The following is a 27,025-nucleotide window of genomic DNA, read 5'->3' as shown; positions in this document are numbered from 1 at the left end:
TTCTCCAAAATTCAGTTATGACCGTATAGTTGTTGGGTTTCATTTCCAAAATTTAATTAAAAGCTTGGTAATTGACAACCAAAGCTGCCTTTACTCTTAAGTGTAAAAATCACCCATGAAAGCCAACAAGTTTGCACCTTTCAGTAAAGCCATATTAGCATTTGTTATTTTGCTAGTGAGACAAGAATACAACAGAACAATTTTCACCTTATTACCACACTATTGTCTCAAACCCCATTATATTTCAAACCATGCCTAGAAGCAAATATATAAGCAGGCACCACATTATGGGTTTCTGGGAAAATGGTGGTTTTATTTTACAAGGATCAAAACTTAAAACTTATGCATATATCTATACATACATTTATAAAAATGTAGGGTCACAAAAGGAAACATACAGGATTTCTGCTGCCACAGACCCAAACAAAGATCCAAGCAGCACAAACAAAATGAAAACAAAACAAAAACGTTTTCCTTTATATGTCTCAATCTGGCATCTTCCCAGCAAAAGCCAGAATGTCTTACTAAACATCCATGGAAATTCAAAATAGGTGCAATGGTTTAAACTTTTCAAACAAACTACAATTCCTAAACCACCCACCCCAATCACAAAATCCATTTGATGCCAAAATCCTCAGTTCTAGGCCCATGGGACCTGTACAAAAATACATGATGAAATTTTCAAAAAAAACAGGGTAACTGAAAGTTTGATGAAAGAAGTGTGCATTTCCAATTTTCTCCCTTATTACCAGCTAGCCAGTTCAGTAAAAGTATTTCACTGGAACACGAAGGGCCTTACAGTTTGTCATGTAAAGGGAGGTGGGCTCAACTCTCTTTGGAGTCTGTTATCCATCTTGCTGTTGCACAAATGGGTTTGGAATAGACTCCATGCCATCCTGAGGGCAAATTAGCACAACTGATGTGCCACGACAGACCACCAAACCCAGCTGCCTGGTATCTTCAGTCAACTTATACTGGTCATCGGGATCTGCAGAGACGACAGAGGGTGAATATCCAAGTCAGAACAGATTTTAGGTTTGCCAAGTCTTGCCTTTAAAAATACTAATCAAGAATTAAGGCCGTGTGTCACTGCATATTAAAACCCTTAACTGATGCAGCCCTCCAAACCAAAAAAAGTCTACTACTGTAAACATTACATAAACACTGTGAACACAAGCACAAAATAGAAAGTGGAACTTAATTTAAATCTACACTTCAATGGTTACTTTTGTTTAGATTCAACGATTTGGTAGAAAACATTTAGGTGTAGCCAGCAAATCTAAACATACTCACTATACAAGTGTACTGGAAAAAATAAAAATGTCAATCATTAAACAAATAAAGCAAAGGGATTCCATAATTAACTTCTTGATGAATAGCAAACTTGGCTTTCATATTTTAGATTAATTTACAAAAGCGCTTATTAAAGCTAAATGGTCTTTCACTTATGCCAGGAAGAGGAGCACATAGAAAGAAAAAAAAAACAGACCGTGTATAGAGAAGTAAGCAATAAAGTTGCTACACACACGTAACTTAAGACAGGAAAGTCTAATAAAAACAATAGTGTTTTTCCTGGTAATACATTCGGCAAAGTCCCCAATACCAAAATTAATTCTACCTTGCAATCTATAGGGTGGTCCAGATCTAATTATACAATTTTCATTACGCTATAATTTAAGTTTATTACATAGAAAATCACCTAAAAAATCCCGGACCATCAAGAAGTGTGTGAACCGACGACATGAAGTCATCCAGATGATCTGGATCTGCATAATTAGATCTGGACCACCCTGTACATACTTAGATAGAAAAATTGCAAGAATCATTCATGTGCATCAACTGTGCTAATGAGACAAGGGAATCGGTCCAAACAGAACACTCTCCAAAAGACTCCAGCTGCAGACAGATGCTCCTAGGGCAGACACATTCCAAAGAAGGTGCTTAACACTACAATTACCAGAGCCTACAAGAAAACTCGTAAATCCGGCCCACCTTAAATCCACTTGCACCTCTCTGTCAGCGTCTTTCATCCTGTAAATATGCCAATTAAGACAGGCAACAAGCAGCCTGCTATTCTATCTCCCCACCATCGCAGACCATTCACAAAGTTCTCCCAGCTCATGCCTGGTTTGATTATCTGGGAGTGAACTGCTGAAGTTTTAGAGTGGAAATAGAATGTCATTTGGAACACATGCATTTCATATGTGTTATGTTTGTACAGTAATCTATGTAAACACATTGTTAAAACAAATGTTTTCATATTTCAATAATGTTACAAAATGTAGGCACAAACTACAGAATGTGAAGCCTGAAGTCCAAAGATCAAAAACACTCACAAAATTTTCAAAGCCGATTCAACAGCTTCTGTGGCGTAGCAAGAAGATTTGCCGACTTATAACCAAGAGTCCCTGGTTGGCCGCGCGGATTCAATCCTGACTGTCTCCTATATTTACTGTTTTCAGTAGTGAGCTGCTGTTATTATACAGTACACACATTTGGTTTGTGTCTGTAACAGACTGTGTACATTTATAGCACTGTACTTGTAAAAGTTACCTACAACCACCCACCCCTTATTCTCTGTCATAATCATGATACATACTACCCCCCTAGGTATCTGACGCTGTTAGTTTTTATTTGAAACTTGGAATAACTGTAGATGTGAGTGATGTTTTGAGGAAATGGACATTCTCTGATCTGGAGGGGACAAAAGCGAACACAAACACTGGTGAATCTGCCTTCTTCGTATCTCACCAACACTTTATTTTTTATTTATTTCGTTTTTTTAATTCAGTTGTATTGAGTGTTCCTGCTCACACACAACTAGTATGCACCTTATGGTCTATGATGTCAAAAAAAAAAAAAAAAAAAAAAAAGGTACAGTGGAACCTCGGTTCACGACCAAAAAGATCGCCAAACTTTTGCCTCGGTTCACAACCACACACTCGGTATACGAACAAGCCAGGTTCCCTTGCCTGCCTGCCTGCAAGCTGAGCTGAAAGAGAGAGAGAGAGAGAGAGAGAGAGAGAGGGCGAGCGAGCACGTGCCTGCTAGGGAGGTGGAGGAGGAGATTGCTGCACGTGTTTGCCTGCCTATCTGTAGGCTGTAGTGCAAGCGAAAACACCCCCCATCCCCACAGGCAGCCTGAGAGAGAGAGAGAGCTGCCATGCTTTTTCATTTAAGCAAAGCCGCTCCTTGTTCATTGTTTTCAATAAGATGTGCACTCTCTTTGTGCTCTACAGTATTTCGTGTGCTTTTGCAGTTAACTATGGCTTCTAAGCAAGTGGAGAGTGGTCAGGAGAAAGTTTTGAAGAAAATTGAAATCGAAGTAAAGAAAGAGATTACAAGAGGTGGAAAAACTGTTTACCAGTTTACTCATTTACCAATCGGAGAACCCTCGTGCTTTCAAGCAGCATAATGTAAACAAAGCCAGACTGCCACTAATGTGGAGGGTCACAAGAACGTTCTTTTTGGAATGGCTGCATGAGGCTTTCACTCCCACCAGCTAAACAGCTAAAAGCACCAGAAACCCAAGAAATCACAAGAGAAAAAACACCTGAAGGAAAACACTTCATGCCAGAACTCGTTTCATGCAAGGTTAGTTTTCTTGGTGGTTTTTGTATTACGGATTTATCAAAAGTAATTTTTTTAGTTCATAATGCGATTTGTTGCAATGTTATTTTTCTCTTTTTTCAAATGTTCGCCTTTTTTCTTGTGCTTAAAACTCATGAAAGGTTTACAGATGGAGTTTTTCATAGCGCGATTAGGTGCGATGTTGCATTTCTCTTTTTCAAATGTTCGCTTTTTTCCTTGTGCTTAAAACTCATTAAAAATTGTTTACATGGAGGACTTCATCGTGTGATTTGTTGCAATGTTACTTTTATGGTTGCTTGCGAGTTGGTTTTTAAATGAAGTTCGGATTTGTGCGATGTTTTTTTCTGCTGTGCTTAAAACTCATTTTAAAAACATTGTTTACAGCGATCAGGCTTTAGGTTTAATAGCGTGATCTCCTGCAATCTCAGGAGCGAGCCAGCTCCTGTAGCTGATCAGGGAGCATGGGTGTTTTGTGTCAGTGTTATTCAATGTTTTTACATTAGTTTACTATTACACTGTGGATTCTATGGTGTAATTAACTATACAGTATTTGTGCTTAATCTTTACATATTTTTACATACATACAGTTTGTACGGTCTGGAACGGATTAATTGTATTTACATACAATCCTATGGGGGAAACTGCTTCGGTTCACGACCAAAGTTCTGGAACGAATTATGGTCGTGAACCGAGGTTCCACTGTATATATATTTGGAATTATTCATTTTATGACCTTTTATGAAGCCAGTTCAGCACTATATGCAATCATCAAATTCAAATGTTAACAGTTCACACACGCAAGGACAGTCCTTCCTACATTTACATGTGTACCTGCTGCAATGCACACACTTCTCTCTATGCTGTGGTTGCTATTACACACCTGAAAGAAAGACAATATGTGACATTTTGAAGAAATCATTTTATGACCTAATAGAACCACTCAAAAAACGTCATTGCACTAATGCAATATTATTTGAAAACTAACAGCATCAGATTGGGTGTGAATTTACGCTGGCGCTGTTACATAGAGTCAGCTGAGGAGAGCAGGGGGGTTCGAGTGTGATCGTGATTGACAGAATAAAACTGGGAAAAAAAGCTAACTTTTACAAGTACCACAAATTTATACCCAATGTCCCATATATTTGTCTTTTTTTCTCCCTCCATGCTGCGTCGAAATCGTGCACCAGAAGCCATGAGCTTATTCAGTGCAGTAGGATCAACGCACATGTACTGTGCAAGTCATGCACGGGGTCCACTGTGGAAAGAAATGTTCATGGCTCATATTGCACAGGAACTTCGTTGTCGCATCTTACTAGAAAAGGCAATGGTAAAAGAAAAAGGAGGATGCAACATCGACAAGCTTCTGTTCCAAGACAACTGCTTCCCCAGGAAAGTAAACTGAGTCAGTGTCAAACCACGGCATAGAGAAAAGTGTGTGCATTGCAACAAGTACAAACGTCGTAAATTTAGGAAGGACGGCTCTGGCATCATGGAGAGAGAGAAAAAAAAAATATGGGACATTGGGTATACATTTATAGTACGTGTAAAAGTTAGCTTTTTTTCAGTTTTATTCTCTCAATCACGAACACTCCCCCTAACCCCCCCCCAATCTGACTCCAAGTACCAGCGCCACCGTAAATTCACAACCAATTCCGACGCTGTTCGTTTTCAAATAATATTGCATTAGTGTGATGTTTTCCGATTGGTACTATTCACGTCATAAAACGATTTCATCAAATATATCATATATTGTCTTTCAGGTGTAATAGAAACCACAACATAGAGAAGTGCGCGCATTGCAACAGGTACACACCTACAATGTAGGAAGGACTGTCCTTGCGTGTGTGAACTGTTAACATTTGAATCTGATTGCATATAGTGCTGAACTGACTTCAAAAAGGTTATAAAATGAATAATTCCACATATACATATACACACATATACACATACAGTGGTGTGAAAAACTATTTGCCCCCTTCCCGATTTCTTATTCTTTTGCACGTTTGTCACACAAAATGTTTCTGATCATCAAACACATTTAACCATTAGTCAAATATAACACAAGTAAACACAAAATGCAGTTTTTAAATGATGGTTTTTATTATTTAGGGAGAAAAAAAATCCAAACTTACATGGCCCTGTGTGGAAAAAGTAATTGCCCTCTCACTGTGGTTCGCTGGAGTCCCAAAGCTTTAGAAATGGCTTTATAACCTTTACCAGACTGATATATCTCAATTACTTCTGTTTTCATTTGTTCCCGAATTTCTTTGGATCTTGGCATGATGTCTAGCTTTTGAGGTGCTTTTGGTCTACTTCTCTGTGTCAGGCAGCTCCTATTTAAGTGATTTCTTGATTGAAACAGGTGTGATACACCATAGTTAGGTTATTTTTTAACAAGGGGGCAATTACTTTTTCCACACAGGGCCATGTAAGTTTGGATTTTTTTTCTCCCTAAATAATAAAAACCATCATTTAAAAACTGCATTTTGTGTTTACTTGTGTTATATTTGACTAATGGTTAAATGTGTTTGATGATCAGAAACATTGTGTGTGACAAACATGCAAAAGAATAAGAAATCAGGAAGGGGGCAAATATAATACACACACATACACACTTTTTTTTTGGACATCATAGACCATAAGGTACCTACAAATTCTGATTCTAATGATCCCTAGGGCGGTAGTATGTATTGCGAGAATAAAAGTGAAAAGAGGTAACTTTTACAAGTACAGTAATATAAATATGCACTGTGTTACAGACACAAACCAAATGTATGTGTGTACTGTATAATATTAATAAGAGCAGCTCACTACTGAAAACAGTAAATATAGGAGACAGTCCGGATCGAACCCACGCGGCCAACCGGGGACTCTTGATTATAAGTCGGCAAATCTTACTGCTATACCACCGAAGCTGTTGAGTCGGCTTTGATCCTTTTGTAAAAGTGCTTATTTGATCTTTGGAATTCAGCCTTCACACATTCTATAGTTTATGCCTACATTCTGTAACATTACTAAAATATGAGTTTGTTTTAACAATGTGTTTACACAGATTACTGTAGAAACGGAACAGACATGAAATGCACGTGTTCCAAATAATATATTTCCACTCTAAAACTCAGTTCACTCCTAGATAATCAAATAAGGTATGAGCTGGGAGAACTTTGTGAACGGTTTGTGACGGGGGGCGGATGTAATAGAAGGCTGCTTGTCTTAAAATCGGCACATTTACAGGACAAATGACGCCGATGGAGAGGTGTGAACGGATTTACGGTGGGCTGGATTTACGACTTTCCTCATAGGCCCTGGTAATTCTAGTGTTAAGTCATGCCCTGCACAGAGCATTTACCTCAGAGGATCAGTGACTGAATTCCTTGCCCATATATATCAAAAAGACTGCAGTGTTTCACCAAATTTTGCTTTAAAAGCTTTTTTAAATTGATCAGGTTTTGATTATTACATACAAGCTGACATCCCTAACATGTAAATACATTCATTTTGCCAATTCATCACTGCAAATCTGTTTGCATCCTCTCCAGAGTAAATCATCTTTTTTCAATTATCATAACCGGTTTGTTTTATTACAGGATCACACTCGAATCAATATTTAAAATAAAAGAATCCCTCAAAGCATGCACCCTCTTACCTCTCATATACTCAATAGTACCATCAAGCACCAGATTCAGCAATGGGTCAAACCCTTTCAGGATTCCACTGGCTGCAAGACAAAATGCCAAATATATGGGTTTTATCACTCAAAAACACAACAGCAACTGGTAAAACTAATTTGATTTAGAAACAGGGAATAGTAAAGCTTAACATCATTAATACACTTATTTTTTTGCTGAATTAATGTACAACTCTGTAGTTATAACACTTATGATTGGACTGTAGAAGCAATGAAGTTCTTAAAAACTTTAATAAAACACGTTTCCTCTACATTTCAAAAGATAGCATACTAGAAACGTGAGCACTGCTGCAATGGCTCAAACTAAAGAGCTTGATGACATTTAAGTCAAGTGTTTGAGTTCATTTTGGCTATCAAAGTGGTATAGCAAATAAGTCTAATAAAACTTAACATATTAGATCAACTGATACTGCTTATTTTATTCGGCTGCAACAAAAGTACTGAAACCAAATTTTAAAGCTTCATAGGACTTTTCCTTCTCTTGTAATTGGGTAAAAACTGAACTTCAGTATTTTTGACGAGGAGTGTATAAAACGTTTTGCTTTTATATGAACATCTTAAAATTTAAATACACTTGTAGGTATTCCAAACATTTTAAACATGAAACGTTCCAATTTCAATAATTGACTGACAACCCTACTTCAAACATAAGGGCTCATCCAGAGCGAAATTTAGACAAATTGATAAGTGTGTTATATATTCATAACCAAGTATTCATGTTATCATGGAAACTGCTGAAATACTTTAAATTGTTTTCTATAAATAAAGACTTAAGCAAGATGAACCGATACCAAGCATTTTCTTCCACATAGAACAATTCTAACTGTTGGGAAAGGAACCTCAAAAAATGAAAAGCACATCACTGAACTGAATCACAATACAGTACTTAATATTTTAAAGCATAAACTCTCAATAGCCCTGTACTGGAATAGAATACTGAATGAGGATCCTTACAAGGCTCACCTCCTACATTACACACAATTAAATACCTAACTATACACTCAGGCAAATGCAATGAACTACATGTTGCTTCAAAATCCTTTGAAAAGGGTAAGCAGAAATAAGAATTGTGATTTAAAACATTCATCATCATTTGCCTCTAATATGTTATTAAAAGGTGACAAGATTACCACCCTATTAGTCTCACATGATTAGATGAGATTCTCAAAATGAGAACACATCGGAGGATAACTTGTTGAAAAATTTGTGCTGAATAGCAGTGAAATTCTCCACTACTAAGGCTACACCCACATGGGTTCTTCTTAAAATATATGCCTTCGGTTAATGCACTTTACACACAAAGACCTTGTTGAGAGGTTTACTTACCTTGGCAGTGACATTCATGTCTCTGGTGACTCTTCCTGTGAAGTCAGTAGACAGACAGGGAGAGTATAGGGGGGGTTCGCGCTATGAGGTCACTGGAAAGGGGTGTGGGGCACTCCCAATATCTATGCAAAAGGATGAAGGTGCAAGTCTTTAGAGTCCTGGTGCTTCCTGTCTTGCTATATGATTGCGAGACAAGGACGCTATCTAGTGACCCGAGACGAAGACTGGACTCCATTGGTACTGTGTCTCTCCGGAAAATCCTTGGGTACTGTTGGTTTGACTTTGTGTCAAATGAGCGGTTGCGCATGGAGTCCCAAATGAGGCACGTTACCTGTATTTTGAGGGAGAGTCAGTTACAACACTATGGCCATTTGGCGCATTTCCCCCCCCCCGATGGTGATTTGGCTCGTAAGATCCTCATTGTTGGGGACCCGAGTGGCTGGACCAGGCCAAGGGGTCACCCACGTAACACCTGGCATCGGCAGATAGAGGGCAACTCCCAGAGGGTGGGTCTGGATCGGATGTCTGCAAACCAGGATTCCGAGTTGTTTCGCCGTGTAGTGGGTGCGGCAATGCACTGTACCGGTGCATGCTCCCCAACTCGACTTGATACACAGACCACTGCAGCCACTTGACTCCATGTGTTTGAGAAGTGCTTCTGCCTACTACAGTATCTTGTTATGACTATTGCATCACTATATGGCATAACAGCAAATACAGTTTAGATAAGCATTGTGGTCTATGGATATACAACATGGTAACATGCCGAGGCTATAATCTGACATGGTAAGCTTGCATTTCCAGATAAAGAGTAATACAGTAATCCCTCGCTACATCGTGCTTCGACTTTCATGGCTTCACTCTATTGCGGATTTTAAAATGTAAGCATATCTAAATATATATCACGGAGTTTTCCCTGGTTCACGGATTTCTGCGGACAATGGGTCTTTTAATTTATGGTACATGCTTCCTCTGTTTGTTTGCCCAGTTGATTTCATACAAGGGACGCTATTGACGGATGGCTTAGAAGCTACCCAATCAGAACATGTATTACATATTAACTAAAACTCCTCAATGATAAGATATGCTTCCCGTGCGGTGCTTGATTGTTTGCTGTTTGCTTTTCTCTCTCTCTCTGACATTCTCTGCACCTGACAGAGGGGGTGTGAGCAGAGGGGCTGTTTGCCTATAGGATACGGACGCACCTCATTGCGGTGCTTCTGCATACTTAAAAGCCCAAAAGCACTCTCTCCGACATTCTCTGCTTCTGACACGCATTCTTTGAAGAGGAAGATATGTTTGCATTATTTTAATTGTGAGAAATAACTCATCTCTGTCTTGTCATGGAGCACAGTTTAAACTTTTGACTAAAGGGTGTTATTTCATGTCTAGAGGGCTCTAATAATGTTAACAGTGTGGGAGAGTTTATAAGGGCTTAACATATATAAAAATAACCATACAAACATGGTTTCTACTTCGCGAATTTTCATCTATCGTGGGGGGGTTCTGGAACACAACCCCCGCGATTGAGGAGGGATTACTGTATTAACTTTTGTTTTTATTAATTTAAACATACAGTCAGAAGATGCATGTTGTGAAATCTTGTCTATGCTTCAACTGGTGTTGCTGGGCAGATTTGTTGATTCAGGTGTTGTGTACTGAAATCTGCATCTCCTGTGGCTCTTCGTTAGTTATCTCAGAGAAGGAAGCCATAAGTTTTTAGGCAAGGCGAGAATACCCACTGATCTGGTGCCAGACAGTGGCATATTTATTTTCCCATGCAAGAAAGAAATTGCACTGTACTTTGTGTCATTAACCACCTCATACTTCTCTCCAACTGCACTTGCTCAAATTTTTACCAGTGTTACATTCAGAGCTCCTTAAAATTCTAACAGGAATATTTTTTTCCCTTAACTATAATGTTAAAAAAAACTGAATTGGCAATTCTTACAAGAATGTACTTATTGATTTGTTCTTTAAAAGGCATTTTCTGCCACACTTATATTTAGGAGTTCACAAATTACTGAATTTTACAATACAAGGAAAAGGGAAGCTAGTTAATTTCAGGTTAGTGTAACTATGACATTGTTGTAACAGATTGCAAACCTCTGAATATATTTTATATTAACTACAGTTCGTTTTCCCTTAAATTCATTAAGCAGCCATATCACAATGTTGGCAGGACTTTAAAATGCCAAGACTTGTTTATGAGAAGTTGAGATTTTAATATTTAAAATTTACTACATTTTTACGTACAGTACATAAATGTAGTATGGTTTGGCGATTTACTGTTATTACAATAAACTTCTAAATAGATTAATCTGAGCTGCAGAATAATGAAATAAAAAGCAGAAAACACTGAATGCTGCCATTTTATCAAGTTCTAAACCACTTCAAAATTTACCAGTCAGTTTTTTGAATTGGATTGCGGTATAAATGTCATATCTACAAAATAATAAAACACTAAGGTCTGTGTGCCCAGTCATATGTGCAGGCGAGACGCACAAGGAAGAGCAAAGGCACATAAGGCATGCGGAGAGAGTCCCCTTCAAAGGCAATTAGAAAACTGGACAAGAGGTGAGAAAAGTGCCTGCTTCTCATACTTTCATTACCTTTAAGGCATTGTAGAAACACCCTAAAAAGAAAGGAAGCACAAAATTATGGCATTTAAAGATTTGCAATTGCTGGTCTTTGAAACTTATTTTGCAGCTTTAAAATCCTATGTTGAGGTCCTCAAAACTTTCACTCAGTAAATCTAACTAGTCCAACTTTTTCATCTCATTAGCTTTGGTGCCGATATACTTCAGCATTTACTTTGTACAATGGCAACACCTGTGCTCCCAGTTGGCATTCCAATAACTTCCTGCTTTAAATTAAATCTTTAAGAGTCCAATTTTAACCAGTTTACTGCAGACCACCAGAATATCGGCCTACACCATACAACTTAAACCTAAAGAATTTTATATCACTAGCCTTTTGCAAATGTGAATTGAAAAATGTGGAAAGGTTAACACTAGTTTTTAGTTAACTAGATTACGTAATGCACTCCTAGCTGTACTCCCTATGAAAAATGTCAATCGGGTGCAGTTAGTTTGGAATGCAGCAGCAAGAATCTTAATCAGAAAAAGAAAATTTGAGCATTTCTCACCAGTTTCAGTATTGTTACACTGGTTACCCATGGCCTTTAGAACGGACTTCAAAGCACAATAAGGGTATATAAAGCAAATATTCTTGCTCCATTTTACATGAGTGCCTTTTCCCCTACATTCCAAGCTGTAACCGCAGATCTAACAGATGTCTGCTTATTACATGGACAAGGCAAGACATGGCGAGGTGACCTTTTGCTGTTATGCACCAAAAACCTGGAATAGAGATATGCCAGGCTAACATTGTAAAACATTTACCAATTTGCTTTTTCACAGCTGCTTTTCAGTTCTATTCCTTGACTATACAGGTACATAATTATCACATACTTCATGGATTAGTAATCACTGTTAATCTCTTCCTTTTTCATTTCTACCATCTGATCAAAGTACTGTGCAGCCACCTTATGAAATCAATTACCCAAACTATCCACAAGACCCAGTAAACCAAATCCTCTAGAACAAAAAAAAAAAAAAAATCAATAATGACTAAAGTACATTTATGTTACACACAACACCCAGGGGGGACTGGGCAGTCTTTCAGCCTTAGAACACCTGAAGTGCATTTATTTCCATCTTATATGGAGAGTTTCCAAATACCTCTCCCGTCAATCTGATATCATTGGACCCATCTTTAGATTTATTTCATTGCGTGCGATTCTTTTTTTTTTTTCCACTTTTAACAATGACTTCTTGTAAACCACTCCCAGCTATACACACCAGGTTACTGATATTCCTGGAGTCTCTGCAGTTTGCCTACCAAGTCAACAAGTCTGTACACAATGCAATTAATAGGGCACAACATTTCATCCTCTAACATTTGTTGCAGAACAAGCTCTTGCAGCTACATCTCCACTTGTCAGTGGATGAAAGACACCCTGTCTAACAGGAGGCAAAAGGTGAAACTGGGGAGACATTTCTGGTTCCCTAACCATCAGCACTGACTTTCCTCAAGGCTATGTATGGTCACTTCTGCTCTTCTCCCTGTATGCCAGCAACTGGACTTTCAGTCATCAGTCTGTTAAAGTTGTCTGCAAACTTCAAGAGTTTAACGATCTCTTATCGCTGAATGAGTATGCCTATAGAAGGAAGACCGAGCTAGTCCTGTGGTGCACTCAGCACAACCTGGAGGTTAATTCTCAGAAGATGGTGGATTTCAGAAGTACACCACCACTGACTCATTAACTGTATCTAATCTTGAATCGTACAGTGCGAGTCTTTCCACTTCCTGGGAAGAATCATCACTCAGGATCTCAAGTGGGAGATAAAGCTCAGCAGTGGAAGTTCTTGGTGATCTTCTACGGCGGAAGAAATTTAACTGCCAAAGAAAATAGAGCATTTCTATACCATCACCATTGATTCCATTCACACCTCAATCAGTTTGGTATGCTGCCGATACAACAGCAGATCATCTTAAATTTCAGAGAAGATGAGAACTGGCTGGCAGTTACCACCACTGCAGGATTCTCAGGCGTACAAGCAAGATCATAACCAATAACCATCCTGGTCATGAAGTCTTCTGGACACTTCCTTTTGGCAAAAGGATGAAGTCTTTTATGGCAAAAAAAAAACCCACACACAGTAAAAACAGCTCACCCGCCACAGTGCACCATAAGAACAGACGGGGCCCTGTTGAGTTGTAATCGTTTTAGGGATTTTTTTTTTTCCTCTTATTTGTGTGTGTGGCACAAGTCACATCAAATTAAATTCCAAGTACATGCAAATGTATATAACCAATAAAATGTCATTTAGTTCACAAATAAATGTTTGTGTTTACAGGAATTACTTATGAACACATTTATTTTGTCTGGCACCTCCAAATTTACCGCAATGGGAAACTTCTCATATGAAATATTGCTTGACTCACCCTAATATCTAGTAAGAAAGACAAAGGTTTTTCTAGACCTAGAAACTTTACAGCATAACATATATGGCCCAGAATGACCGAAAGAGTAAATTTCACCTTTAGTATAAGAGTAAATAAATAGGTGTCTGCAGCAAAAGTGATCAGAAGGATGTTGAGCATGCCAAATCTATTGACCCTAGAGGTTCACCTCCTAACAGGATACAGGGTGTCAGAGTTACTCCTTTGCATAAAATATCAAAACAAATTGAAAATTGGAAATAGGATGGCGGAGTGTCACTTTATGTTATTTTGAGGATGCTGATCAAAAACAGAATTTGATTATTTACTAATGGTCCAAGTTCTTTAACAGCTACTCCTAAAATGTTAAAAATGGCAAATTTCATGCCAGGATGTGGGGTATTGTTTTAAAGTATTTAAAGGTCAGTAATTAAGATCCTTTACTAGGGACCAAGCACTCTATGCATCTCTACCAGAGTGTGGAAAATTCTTATGAACACCACATCTTCGGGTTATGTATATGCTTATTCAGACTTTTTAATGTTTTAAAACTCTGGTATGTTTTCATAAAATTATACACACTGAAATTTTCCTCCTAGGTCTTTTAGCAGGGAGACATCAATTGTGTCTTAATGATTAAATGATGACTGGTCAAATTGAACCATCAAGACATTTAAAAGGCCCAGTGGTTACCAATGTTATTCAGAATTGGCTTTTAAAATACTGCCAATGGTTTACAAAGCCTTAAATAGTCTGGCTCCACTTTATATTTTGGAAAGCCTCTGTCCCCTCCACTCCAAGTCGTAACCTTAGATCTTCAAATGGAAGTCTGCTTAATAATTCCATGAGCTAACACCCTTTTGCTATTATTGAATTGAATTCTTTAATAGAAATTTCCCAGGCTAATACTGTGGATCATTTTAAAAGACTTCTAAAAACCCATTATTTTAATACAGGCTTTTCCCAGATAGTTTTATCAGGAAATGCATCTAAAATGTATCTGCATTGAATTATATTCTTCAGGAATCCTCAATCTGTACTAATCTCTGCTATTTCCCCCAATTCTTGTTAAGGCACCATGCAGCACCCTGTGTTGATGGATTGAAGGTGGGTGTCTCAGCTGTCCACAAGACCAACATCATCAATTACTATCATGTGAAACCTGAAAACAGAGGACTGATTTACAATCAGTTATGTTAGGTGGAATGCCCAATGGGAGCTGCCAATCTTTTTGGCCTTGGAATCCCAGTAAAATTTTCCCCCTTCAGTCTAACTGGAGTTTTTTGCCTTTGTTGCTTGTTTAATAATATTGCTTTATATAACTTTTTTTGCACTTTGAGTTACACTGTATATATAAAAAAAAAAAAAAAAAGTGCTACATAAATAAACGTCACGCATATCTAATGTGTAGGTATACCAGTGCATGTTACAAACGAACGTATGCATGGTTATTTCCCCATTTTGAATGGTCTTGCATACAAACATTCTTTGCTCGTTTAACATCATATTGTAATTACTTTCTGTAAAATGCAGACAGTGCATACTCCTAAAATTTGCCGTAAACATTTCTGAAAATATAACCTGTCCTTAGTTTATTTCATGGGTTGTTGCGGCTGTAAAAAAAAACCTGAAACAACGATAATTGGCTGGTCACGTTTGGGGCAAGTGTCGTCCGCATGCTTTGTGTTTTCCAATAATTTGAAGTATATTTAAAAACTCAAATCTCATTATTCCAAGCAAATTAAACACGACCGATAATGATAGATGAAAAAAAAACACCTTATTGGAATATATTAGCTCAAGAATGGCAGTACCTTCTCGTCCACCCTGAAACTTCACCCGGATGGTCTTATCGATGTATTTCGACAAGTCAAAGATACTTTCCTTCTTCTTCTTTTCCTTGTCCTGAATACAAAAACACATGTTGGATTAAATCAGGCGGAATGCAGACGCCAAGGCCTACGTCCTTTTAACAAGCGCAGCTTCAGCGCTCAGGGCACGCCACACCATATCTGCCAAAGTCCCGACAACTCGCCGAACTGGGTGAATAACGCCAAAAGCCTCGAGCGAGTACCCGTCTCAAAACCGGCGTCCAAAACCGTACAATACTTACAAAGACATTTACACACAAAGAAATCAAATCCGTACTTACCGCCATGTTTGAACTCGGCTAGCCACGCCTCTTTGAACCTGTCAACTTTGACCCACTGCAAAGGGGCATGGCAAGTGCTTTTTTGTGGTAGCCGAGAGACAGACTCTTTGTCTAGGGCCATCCAGTAATCCTCGAATGCGTTTCCTTTTATGTTAAAATTGACATTTCATGTTACGAATATTCCACTTTATTGCGTCACTTTGCCAGACGGAGATTCTGCCTGCCCCCCCGGCGGGTTTTATTTAATATTGATGTAGAATTTAGCGAATCAGAAGGCGATATGAAAGATGCCGCGAGTAGAAAGGCCCTATCAGCGAACGGCGTGGGCGGGCCCTGGTCCGGCAGGCAGCAGATGGTGGACCGAGTCTGAATGTGATTGAAGGGTGCAATCATCAACATAGGCAGCACATCATGAGGGATCTGGTGGCCCTGATGCTCGGGGCTATGCTGCTGAAACAGGTGAGCGACTGAAGATTGGTTGTGATGGGCAAACATGCGAGCACCGTCCCAAAGGGGCTCCGCAGATATTCGGGCCTAAGAAGGTGTAAATTGGAAACCGAACTGAGAGCTTTGAGGGGTCCAGACAGGGATTGTCCAACAAGGTGACCACTTGGTGGCGTGTTAGGAAAATGCCGATGAGATTTCAGCGACTGGGCATATTGTGTTTAGCGGGAGACGGCACAGTTTATGTGCGGGGAACTAATGGTCATGAACGGAACTAATTGTTGTGAACCAGTCTCACGTCTCATGATTGTTAATTTACTACATGCATGTTGAGTTTAAACTGTTGTAATTACTAACCCATTTGTTTCTAACATTTAGAGAAATCGGATTTTTTGTGTTTTGCTTTTGTGGAGACAGGTGGTCTATCAAACTTTATATTCTAAATATGTTGTAAAAAAAAAAAAACTTAAAGTAGTTTACTGTTTCCATGATTTGCAGCGTATGAACTTTTACCCATAATCTGTTCGGATTGTCATTAGAACATTCAGCCCATAACTTAAACATTATCAATGAGCTCGATGTACCACACAGAGACTTTTACAGCTCAGCTCAATGGTAAGTGAATTGCTAAGGCAGTTGTAAATTTCTTTTCTAAAAGAAAATAGTTGCTGAAAGCATCAAGTTCAGATTAAAGGGGTTTCTTTTGTACATGGCGTTTAAATGATCCTTAAACTCAGAAGTCAAACACTGAAGCCTAACGCACAGAACAATTCAATAGAAATGATAAAACTCGGTTTTCATCTGCCATACACTATTACATATCATCCGTCTATCCATTTTCTAACCCACTTTTTCATTTCAGGGCCATTGGGAGCTGGTGCCTTCACTGGCAGACAACCACAAGACAGGATACAGACTAGGATGGGGTTAATCGTAGAACATACCCACATTCATTTATCAATTTGCTGATCGTAACATTCACGCCTTAAAGCACAAAATGGCATGTACCAAAAAAATACACGACACAAAAATAATGTTAAATACAACCAAGCAAATTGTACACTGAAAGAAACACACACACACTATGCAGTTTTATGGTTTTAACACTGACGAATTTCTTAGAGTTTCTGAAAAGACACAGGAATCAATGTTTTACATTCATTGAAATCATTCTTTTTAAAGGAATACACCACCCAAAAGTAACATTAATTGAAATGCTACTTACACCACATAGCTTGATGTGATGGCTGTGAAACAGTTTTCATTTCATGTTTTTATACAGAATGGAGAGAAAACAGTTTATGATGTAATGAGACATCATGGTGACCTGGGACCTCATGTATAACGCCGTGCGTAGAGTTCACACTATAATATGATGTAAGCACAAAAGCCGAAATGTGCTTACGCACAGAAAATTCCAGATGCAGGAATCTGTGCGTACTCCAACTTCCGTGTTCTTCTACTCCATAAATCCTGATCAGCGTGAAAACTAACACACGTGCATGCGTCTTCTGTCCCACCCCGTCTCTTCCCAGAATTCCGCCTCTTTGAATATGCAAATCAATATAAATAGACCTTAAGCTCAGCATTCTGTGAAAAGGCAATGGCAAAAGCAAGAGGGAAAACATAAGAATTTCAGCGAATACCAAGTGGAGGCAAAGAAAAACTTACTATTTGTTGGTTTATACAGTGGTATAATCAACAAAAGGAAGTTGATTGAGTGACATAGCGTGTTGGAGAAACAATCTCAAGTTCACAAAGTCACAGAGTACCTGACATAAAAAAAGAAGTTGTCACATATCAAAGTTCCCGTGAAAAGGTGAGACGTAGCCCACCGTCTGAGTGTCATATGGAAGCTTATTAGAGTACAGTGAGAAAAAAAGGCATAGAGTAGGAAAAAAGCACAAAATGTTAACTTCAATCTCGAAATATCCACTTTAATCACGTAGTTTATTTTGTCATTAAAGTAGAACATCATAAACTTCATCTTAAAATCATTTAATTTACTAGTTTCTCAAATCCCATCGTAACTAAAGTAGCACGTTAAATGCTTTGTTTTGTACTTGCTCTTCAATGTGCTGTATGTGTGTGAATCACTACGTGCTTCCATTCTTTCTCTTTCTCCAACAGGACACAGAATCCATTACATTTGTGATATTACAACTCTCTGAATAATTAAAATACTGAGATATATAAATGATATCATTTTCATGATGATTGGAATGTAAGAATGTTATTAAGAACACGATGGCACAGTGATTGTTCATGTCTCACACAAGATGCTGCTGCGCCATGTGTGACCTTCCATGAAGTAATTTATTGTAGCAGTACTGTCTGTTTCAAACGTACTAACCTTCAATTCTTGTCCTTACTTTTCTTTCCCCAAATACCCAATCACCACACAATCAGCTCTGTAATAGACGTTAAGCCATCTGTAAGCTTACAACGACGATTCTTCAAAACGTTTAAGTAAAATTGAAATATCTTCATAGTACGTGTTTAATTATTCTATCAGTCTATCCTTCCAGTGCCGCTCCAGTCTCAGTAAATATACAGCACAAGGCAGGAACAATACGTGAACATGCAAGCGCTGCGGCACCGTGTCCTCACATGTTTAATTATTAACAATACAGATTATTTCAATTAAGTTAAAGTTTTATTTGTATAATATAATCAACATATTTTGCTGCATTGCATCTTAAAAATAATATCGTCATTATATGTAAATACGCGCTTTATAAAGTGGCGCAGGTTGTGTAACATTATAACTGTAGTGTAAGTTTACAGTGGGGTAATTGTACTTATAAGTACAAACAGTTCTACAAGGAGTAATTATTTGAGTGCGTTTATAGTTCTTGGGATGAAACTATTTCTGAACCGCGAGGTCCGTACGTACAGGAAAGGCTTTGAAACATTTTGCCATGGCTGAGACAGCGTGTGCTTGAAGCTGTATACCGATAATTCTCCTCTCGATCAGCTTCTGCTGTGATTCACAGTCAGATACAGTGATATAAATACTCCGAGTGGTGCAGTGAGATTAATATGGAAAAAGATGATCCGCTGTGGCAACCCCTTAATGGGAGCAGCTGAAGAAGAAAAAGAAGAAGGTGCAGTTAGAGTAACAACGCTAAAGCAGTTATGGTATTTGGAATACTATGGCTGTTCCCTGGACCATTATATTGTTACAAGTTAATTACAATCGGATGCATTACACTAATAAACAATATGCAGTTAGTTTCAGTGTATTTATAAAGCCGTGTCAGGAAAATAAAAAGTAACCACACAGGAACAGTAGCACTTCTTTGGTGCTGGGTGCCGCCAGTCTGCAAAACCGAGTGGAGAACTTGTGTACAACAAGGTATGAGGTACCGTGGAAAAGTGCGTGGCTTTACGCCAAGTGTAGGTTTTATACATTGCGATTTGAACATGGAAAAGTTCTTACGCAACATTTTTGTGCGTACGCATCATTCATACATGAGGACCCAGGTCTGTCCAATGGAAAATGATGTAAAAAAAACATCCAAGGCATGAGTTACTCATGTCACATGATCTACATGTCTGTTATCCATGTCATATGTACAAAATGAGCAAAACATATGCATTTTTCCTATAGTATTAATACTTCTGGAAAAATCAACTTTGAAATTAAACAGGAAAAACGCATTACCATAATTCTTTGTCTTTGAATTGAAGACCCAATTTTCGCTCTCTTTCATTGAGCAGTTTTTCAGATTTAAGTATTAATATTTTAGCATAAAATGTATGCAATTTGCACACTTGGAGCATTCGACTGGATGATGGACATGTGGATTATGCAACACTAGTAACATGATACCTTTGTTCATGGATGTTTTTCAAATCATTTGCCATTGTTATATTATTTACTGTTTTCTCTTGTGCATGAAAACTTGAAATAAAAATGTTGCTGCCAGTTGTCTACTACAATCATATCAGTTTATGGCAAGCTTAGTAGAATAATATAGAAATTTGTAAACATTTTTGTAGTAATTTCTGAAAATATGAAATAATGGCATATAACTACTAGATGACAATGCACCAGTTTGTGTTGCTCTATGGCTGCCTCACAGCTTCAGTGTGTTGGCATTACCTTTGAAGACAGTGCACATTCTCCCTGACTGTCTGGGTTTTTCTCCATGTATTATGGGAATGTCTGGGTTTTTCTCCATGTACTATGGTTTTCCCACTACATTCTATAGATGTTTCTGTTAGGATAACAGATGACTCTTAAACGTTTTCTGTGAATAAGCGTGGGAGTTCAGGTTTGGTTTCTGGATTGTCCTTGATGACAGCTCTTCTGTCCCTGACCTGGATCATGGATGGAATGGAACTGTAGGCATAACAAACTACAGAGAATCTTGCTTTCTCAATGTTTTATCCTACCTGCACTCTTTATTTGCGTGCCTGTCCAGCACAGCTTTGAATTTCCTACTGGCAGTAATTCCACAGTGTAATATTGTAACAGTGATCAACATGCAAGCCTATAATGAGAAAGTGACTACTGTGATGCCAGTCTTCGGGGCTAAACTTATTTTTCTTCTTTAGGTCAGGTGATTTGGTCACTTGTGCGCCTGTTAGGCTGTGGAATTCTGTGTGAGAGGACCAGAGTTTAATATTAAAGGAGTCAGATGTCTTGAAACACTCATTTATAGAAAAGCATGACGATGAGCTAAGTCCTCAAATTCTTTATCCCCCCATAATAAAACCGATGTTCAAGGGAACCTTGAATACCAACATGAGTGCCCAGTCAAACAGAAATGCGTAAAACAATGGTGTTTATTTTGCCCTATACATTAAGGGAGTGTTGAACATTGGCAAAACACAAATGTACTGAGTAAAGGACAGAAAATAGGAATAGCATTAACTCAAAGGACCTAGTGTTACAGACGCTGATCCCTTGCTTACCCACTGGGATCATTTACATACATTTTCCACCTTAAAAGTACTATTAAAAACATTCCCATTTTCACTTTCAGGTTCTTTTTTTTGGCCTAAGTATTGGTCCTCTCACCTACCTCTTGTCAGTATTTTTTGTACAGTTCTGGTGGTCCCTATGGCTGCTAGTTTCAGTTCCAACCATTTTCCAACCAAAATACAGGTACAGTATGTGTGTAATTTTCCCTTAAATTGAATGATTATCATTTTTTCTTATTTTATTTTGCCTTTATAAAAGCACTGTAGTGTGGGAGTTACTTTTATAAGAGACTAGCAAAATACCTGCTCTTCGCAGCGGAGAAGTAGTGTGTTAAAGAAGTTATGAAAAAGAAAAGGAAACATTTTAAAAATAGTGTAACATAATTGTCAATGTAATTGTTTTGTGACTGTTATCATTGTTGCTGTCATCAAGGATTTGATTATCATTTTTTGTTTCAATCAGGTTCGTATTTGTAGGATGTGTTGTGTTCAAGTTACATTCCGTGTTTGTCTAGTCTATCCCTGACCATCTCATCTTCGTTGTCAACCGTTGTAAAGATAACAGGTTTCATTCATCGAAGTGATCACTACCCAAATTTACTCATGAATCTAAGATGTTTAACAGGCATTCCTGGTATTAAGTTGTGGATTTGCCTGCGAATATTTAGCAGCAGCGTGTCTATGAACGTAATTTAAACTTAAGCTTTACACTTTGCTTTCCTATTAATATGTCTACAAAGGCTTGTTCAGATTCAGAGGGTTGTTCCTTTCTTACTGCATCAACTGCGTCTTTCTCTTTATCTGAGACATCACACACTGCATGCATGGGTTTACCTTTTCTAGTCCTTCAAACTTTAGTGAAGTGGTTCAATTTACCACATTTTTTATACTGTCATCCTTTAGCTGGACATTGACTTTTTCCACCGTGTGGTTTGTTTCTGCAGTAGGTGAACTTATGAATATGCGTGTATGCGTCAGTCGCTTCATATTCTATTGCTGCCGTCTCTATTGTGTAATGTGTTTTTTGTTCAGCGCTCTTTGGAGCTCTTGCTTGTTGTCTGTGTACTGTGTTCACAGTCAGTTTATGTGAGCCACTCGGAGTACATGCATCGAAGGTTCTGAGCTGTGCTTGTGCTATCTCGTGCGATTTTGCGATGTCCATGGCTTAATTTAATGTTAGCTCAGACCCGGCACTTAAAAGTTTCTCTCACACTTTTGCTAAATTTGTGCCAAACACTATTCTATCCCTGACCATCTCATCTTCGTTTGCATAAGCACAGTCCTTCACCAGAAATTTTAACTCCGTTACAGCAATTTTAACTCCGTTACAAAGTGATCAAAGGTCTCATTTATACCCTGCGTCTTCTCATTAAACTTGTATCTCGCGAATATCGTATTCGTCGTAGGCATGACAAATGCCAGCGGCAGCGTGTCTATGAACTTAATTTAATTTACATGCATCGAAGGTTCTCAGCTGTGCTTGTGCTATCTCGTGCGATCTTGCGATGTCCACGGCTTTATTTAATGTTAGCTAAGACTCGGCACTTAAAAGTTTCTCTCGCACTTTCGCTGAGTTTGTGCCAAACACTAGTCTATCCTTGACCATCTCATCTTCGCTTGCATAAGCACAGTCCTTCACCCACGAATATTTAGCAGCAGCGTGTCTATTGGATTGCTGCTGACATACGGCCTTATATGGGCAGGCACTCAATTACGTGGGAGGCGTGATGATGGGGGACGCAACTCCGCCTCACACAGCGATTGAGCTGCAGGCTATGGCCGTATATATGTACGTAAGTAGGTTCCAGTTATGCATAGAATTTCAAAATGAAACCTGCCTAACTTTTATAAGTAAGCTGTAAGGAATGAGCCTGCCAAAGTTCAGTCTTCTACCTACACGGGAAGTTGGAGAATTAGTGATGAGTGAGTGAGTCAGTCAGTCAGTCAGTGAGGGCTTTGCCTTTTATTAGTATAGACTAGCAAAATACCCGCGCTTCACAGCGGCGAAGTACTGCCTTAAAATTTTTATTAAGAAGAAAAGTAAACCTTTTTAAACTGAGGGAAAATATACCAATAATTATTTCTTAAGGATCGCTTTGTATACCACATTGTCAGTTCGGCCCTCCAGTTGTAATATGACCAAGGTGTGCGCTGAGCATGCAATGTACAGTTGGCCATGTGAAAAGCAATCTTGCCTCAAATCTCACAGCTTGGATTGCTGCTGTCATAATCGGTTTGAGTTTCATGGTTTGTTTCAATTACGACAGTATTTGCAGGACTTGTTGTGTTGAAGTGACATTCGGCATCTGTCAAGCGTTGTAAGCATACAACCGGTTTCATCGATAACTTCGCATCTAGCTTTTGAGAGTTTAAACATTCATAAACATCAAAGTGTCCACTACTGAAATTGTCACCTGTGAATCTAAGATGTTTAAGAGGCATTGGCGGTTGTCCAAAGGTGTAAAATATTTGGCCATTTCAGTACACTTGAAAGCAACAACTGAACAATTCAGCAGCAGCCATCAATTCATATGTAGAACCATAGGTGAAGGGCTTAAGCATTTCACTATTATAGTGCCCCTGTGTTGTATAATTACAGTATCTCCTGTACCATCATCAGTCCACACCTTGAACCTGTCCCAGTCATTCAATACATAAAACACAATGTTCCTTCGGATATCAAGAGTGAGCCTGATATGACCGTGCAAAATGTAACACAGAGAATGGAAAAGGCAGGTGCCATCTCCGGGCATGGAAACCACTCGGTAAGTGACAGTTCTTTGATCGATGGTGATCACCTCGATAAACATGTTAATGGGGGTACGGTTGGAACGATAAAGGAAATGGGTACCTGAACATTGTAAAGTAAGTCTAAAATACCTACACAATAAGTACAATCGTAATAAACGAACAATAAAACAGCAAAGAAGCCGTGGATTACATAAAAAGGCTGCAGTTATCAGCAGGGAGACGTGAATCCCGTGGCAAAGCAAGGAAGGGGGGACCCAACGGCGCCTCACAAAGCGACCGAGCTGCTGGCTATGGACCTATATATGTATGTAAGTAGGACTCAGTTAGCGTTGGGAACCCGCGTACCAAATTTCTTGAAGATGGGCCCATAACTAACAAAGACTGTTGGAAAGTTCAATATGGCGGCCGACAGTGGTGTCATACCACCGAAATAAGTACGTACATCGGTTTCGGTTAGCACAGGGAAGCTGCCTACCAAATTTCGTGAAGACTGGGCCATAAATAAGAAAGTTCAACATGGCAGGACGTTGTCGACCGTTATGACCGTTACGTGTAGAATTTTGAAATGAAACCTGCTTAACTTTTGTAAGTAAGCTGTAAGGAATAAGCCTGCCAAATTTCAGCCTTCTACCTACACGGAAAGTTGGAGAATTAGTGATGAGTGAGTGAGTCAGTCAGTGAGGGCTTTGCCTTTTATTAGTATAGATGTAGAAATACTTGTATTGCTTTAACGCTCTTTTATTATTTTCCTATTAATTAACTTTTTTTCTGTGAAGTTTGCTACCTTAACTTTATCCAGATAATAACAGTTAACATGGAGCAGAGCAGACACCCAGGCAAATGACCCTGAATGATAAAAGGTTACAGTTACTTCAGTGTCATACCCAGTACACTAGTATGTTCATTAGTAAATAATGGTTTAAAAAAGCAGAATACTCCCAAAGGAGAAATGAAAACCATGATGGTGGTGATGATGACAGTCTTTAAGTCCAAGAGAAAAACCTTAAATAATTCCCAGGTAACACATTTTAGTATTTAAGTTCCATAAATTCACACATGAGTGTTAGTTGGCTTTGCACCCTAGGAACCAAGTTACCCAAACTATTCTATAAAATGTCAGTAATTATTTTCCATATTTCTGATGCTGATCTTTCTTATCATAAAATAAGTCATTATGATAGCAATTGATGAGAAGAATTCATAATTAATTGCAGAATTACAGTATTTGAGGGTTCCTCTAAAGTGCCTCTTCTTCTTGCACGATTTGGCTAACTAGCACATCGTCATCTCATCAGAGGCTTAATTTTCGAGTTTGGTATTTTTCCGTCCAGCCTTTTTAGTTCTAGACCGTCCTCAAGAAAATGTGACAGAGACTACTATAAGGCTTTATATTCTACTCAGACTAAAGAAGACAAGACACATTTTTGGATGCATTACAGACACCACAACTAGATACTCTCAGTGCAGAAGAATTGGACAAACCTCTGGCACTATCAGAATAACTAGATGCTATGAATTCACTTCAGAGCAGGAAAGCAGCAGGCTGTGATGGTTACCCTGGCGAATTTTATAAAAAATTCTCAATTAAGATAAGTTCCCCTTTTATTAGCAACATTTACAGAAGCTAGAGACAATAACATTCTACCTCAAACTTTTCGCCAAGCATTAATTACCGTGTTTCCTAAGCAAAATAAGGACTTATTACAATGTGCATCATACAGACCAATCTCACTTCTGAATAATGATATTAGGATACTCTACAAAGTCCTTGTCAGTAGGATTGACAAAGTTCTTTCTCCGGTAATATCACAAGACCAAACTGGATTTATTGAAGGCAGACACATAGCTTCCAATCTTTGTCACCGTTTAATGTAATTTATTCACTCACAAAGTCTAACACCTCGTAGATATTATTATCGTTGGATGCAGAAAAAACATTTGATATGGTTGAATAGAACTACCTTTTCACTATATTGTAAAAATTTGGGTTTGGCCTGAACATACAGTGGGATGCAAAAGTTTGGGCAACCTTGTTAATAGTCATTATTTTCCTGTATAAATCGTTGGTTGTTATGATAAAAAATGTCAGTTAAATATATCATATAGGAGACACACACAGTGATATTTGAGAAGTGAAATGAAGTTTATTGGATTTACAGAAAGTGTGCAATAATTGTTCAAACAAAATCAGGCAGGTGCATAAATTTGGGCACCACAAAAAAGAAATGAAATCAATATTTAGTAGATCCGTCTTTTGCAGAAATTACAGCCTCTAAACGCTTCCTGTAGGTTCCAATGAGAGTCTGGATTGTGGTTGAAGGTATTTTGGACCATTCCTCTTTACAAAACCTGTCTAGTTCATTCAGGTTTGATGGCTTCCGAGCATGGACAGCTCTCTTTAACTCACACCACAGATTTTCAATTATATTCAGGTCTGGGGACTGAGATGGCCATTCCAGAACGTTGTACTTGTTCCTCTGCATGAATGCCTTAGTGGATTTTGAGCAGTGTTTCGGGTCGTTGTCTTGTTGAAAGATCCAGCCCCGGCACAGCTTCAGCTTTGTCACTGATTCCTGGACATTGGTCTCCAGAATCTGCTGATACTGAGTGGAATCCATGTGTCCCTCAACTTTGACAAGATTCCCAGTCCCTGCACTGGCCACACAGCCCCACAGCATGATGGAACCACCCCACCATATTTTACTGTAGGTAGCAGGTTTTTTTCTTGGAATGCTGTGTTCTTTTTTCTCCATGCATAACGACCCTTGTTATGCCCAAATAACTCAATTTTAGTTTCATCAGTCCACAGCACCTTATTCCAAAATGAAGCTGGCTTGTCCAAATGTGCTTGAGCATACCTCAAGCGGCTCTGTTTGTGCTGTGGGCGGAGAAAAGGCTTCCTCTGCATCACTCTCGCATACAGCATCTCCTTGTGTAAAGTGCACCGAATGGTTGAACGATGCACAGTGACTCCATCTGCTGCAAGATGATGTTGTAGGTCTTTGGTGCTGGTCTGTGGGTTGACTCTGACTGTTCTCACCATTCATCGCTTCTGTCTATCCAAAATCTTTTTTTGATCTGCCACTTTGATCCTTAACTTGAACTGAGTCTGTCGTCTTCCATTTCCTCAATAT

General features: G+C 38.6%; 2 protein-coding genes across 3 annotated transcripts in view; one reads left to right on the top strand and one right to left on the bottom strand.

Annotated features, from left to right (window-relative positions):
* Positions 1-288: 288 nt before the first annotated feature.
* lsm7 (LSM7 homolog, U6 small nuclear RNA and mRNA degradation associated) lies at positions 289-15,983 on the bottom strand. The gene is made up of 4 exons (XM_039766773.1): positions 15,765-15,983; positions 15,427-15,517; positions 7,238-7,309; positions 289-988 (listed from the first exon to the last, which is right to left on the bottom strand). The coding sequence occupies exons 1-4, from the start codon at positions 15,768-15,770 to the stop codon at positions 846-848; spliced, it is 312 nt and encodes a 103-aa protein (XP_039622707.1). The 5' UTR covers positions 15,771-15,983; the 3' UTR covers positions 289-845.
* Positions 15,984-16,074: 91 nt separating this feature from the next.
* The window catches only part of sppl2 (signal peptide peptidase-like 2), a 35,026-nt gene continuing 24,075 nt past the window's right edge, over positions 16,075-27,025 (top strand). Inside the window, exon 1 of one of the 2 annotated variants that reach the window (XM_039766772.1) lies at positions 16,075-16,223. In XM_039766772.1, coding sequence (XP_039622706.1) covers positions 16,176-16,223 — 48 coding nt within the window. In that variant the 5' untranslated portion in view covers positions 16,075-16,175. The remainder of the gene's footprint in view (positions 16,224-27,025) is intronic. The other variant, XM_039766771.1, reaches the window with a different exon arrangement.

This window comes from Polypterus senegalus, chromosome 10 (assembly GCF_016835505.1).
Source record: "Polypterus senegalus isolate Bchr_013 chromosome 10, ASM1683550v1, whole genome shotgun sequence".
Lineage (NCBI taxonomy): Eukaryota > Metazoa > Chordata > Cladistia > Polypteriformes > Polypteridae > Polypterus > Polypterus senegalus.
Note: the sequence above shows the minus strand (reverse complement) of the source record. Positions and strands in the feature narration are given on the sequence as shown.

What these genes read in the sequence shown, in the direction of transcription:
- lsm7 (XM_039766773.1), bottom strand. An exon ending in GTTTCAGGGTGGACGAGAAG is followed by an intron (nt 7,310 to 15,426) that starts GTACTGCCATTC and finishes TTTGTCTTGCAG; the next exon opens with CCAGTGGAATCCTGAAAGGG. An exon ending in TACTATTGAGTATATGAGAG is followed by an intron (nt 989 to 7,237) that starts GTAAGAGGGTGC and finishes TCGTCTCTGCAG; the next exon opens with ATCCCGATGACCAGTATAAG.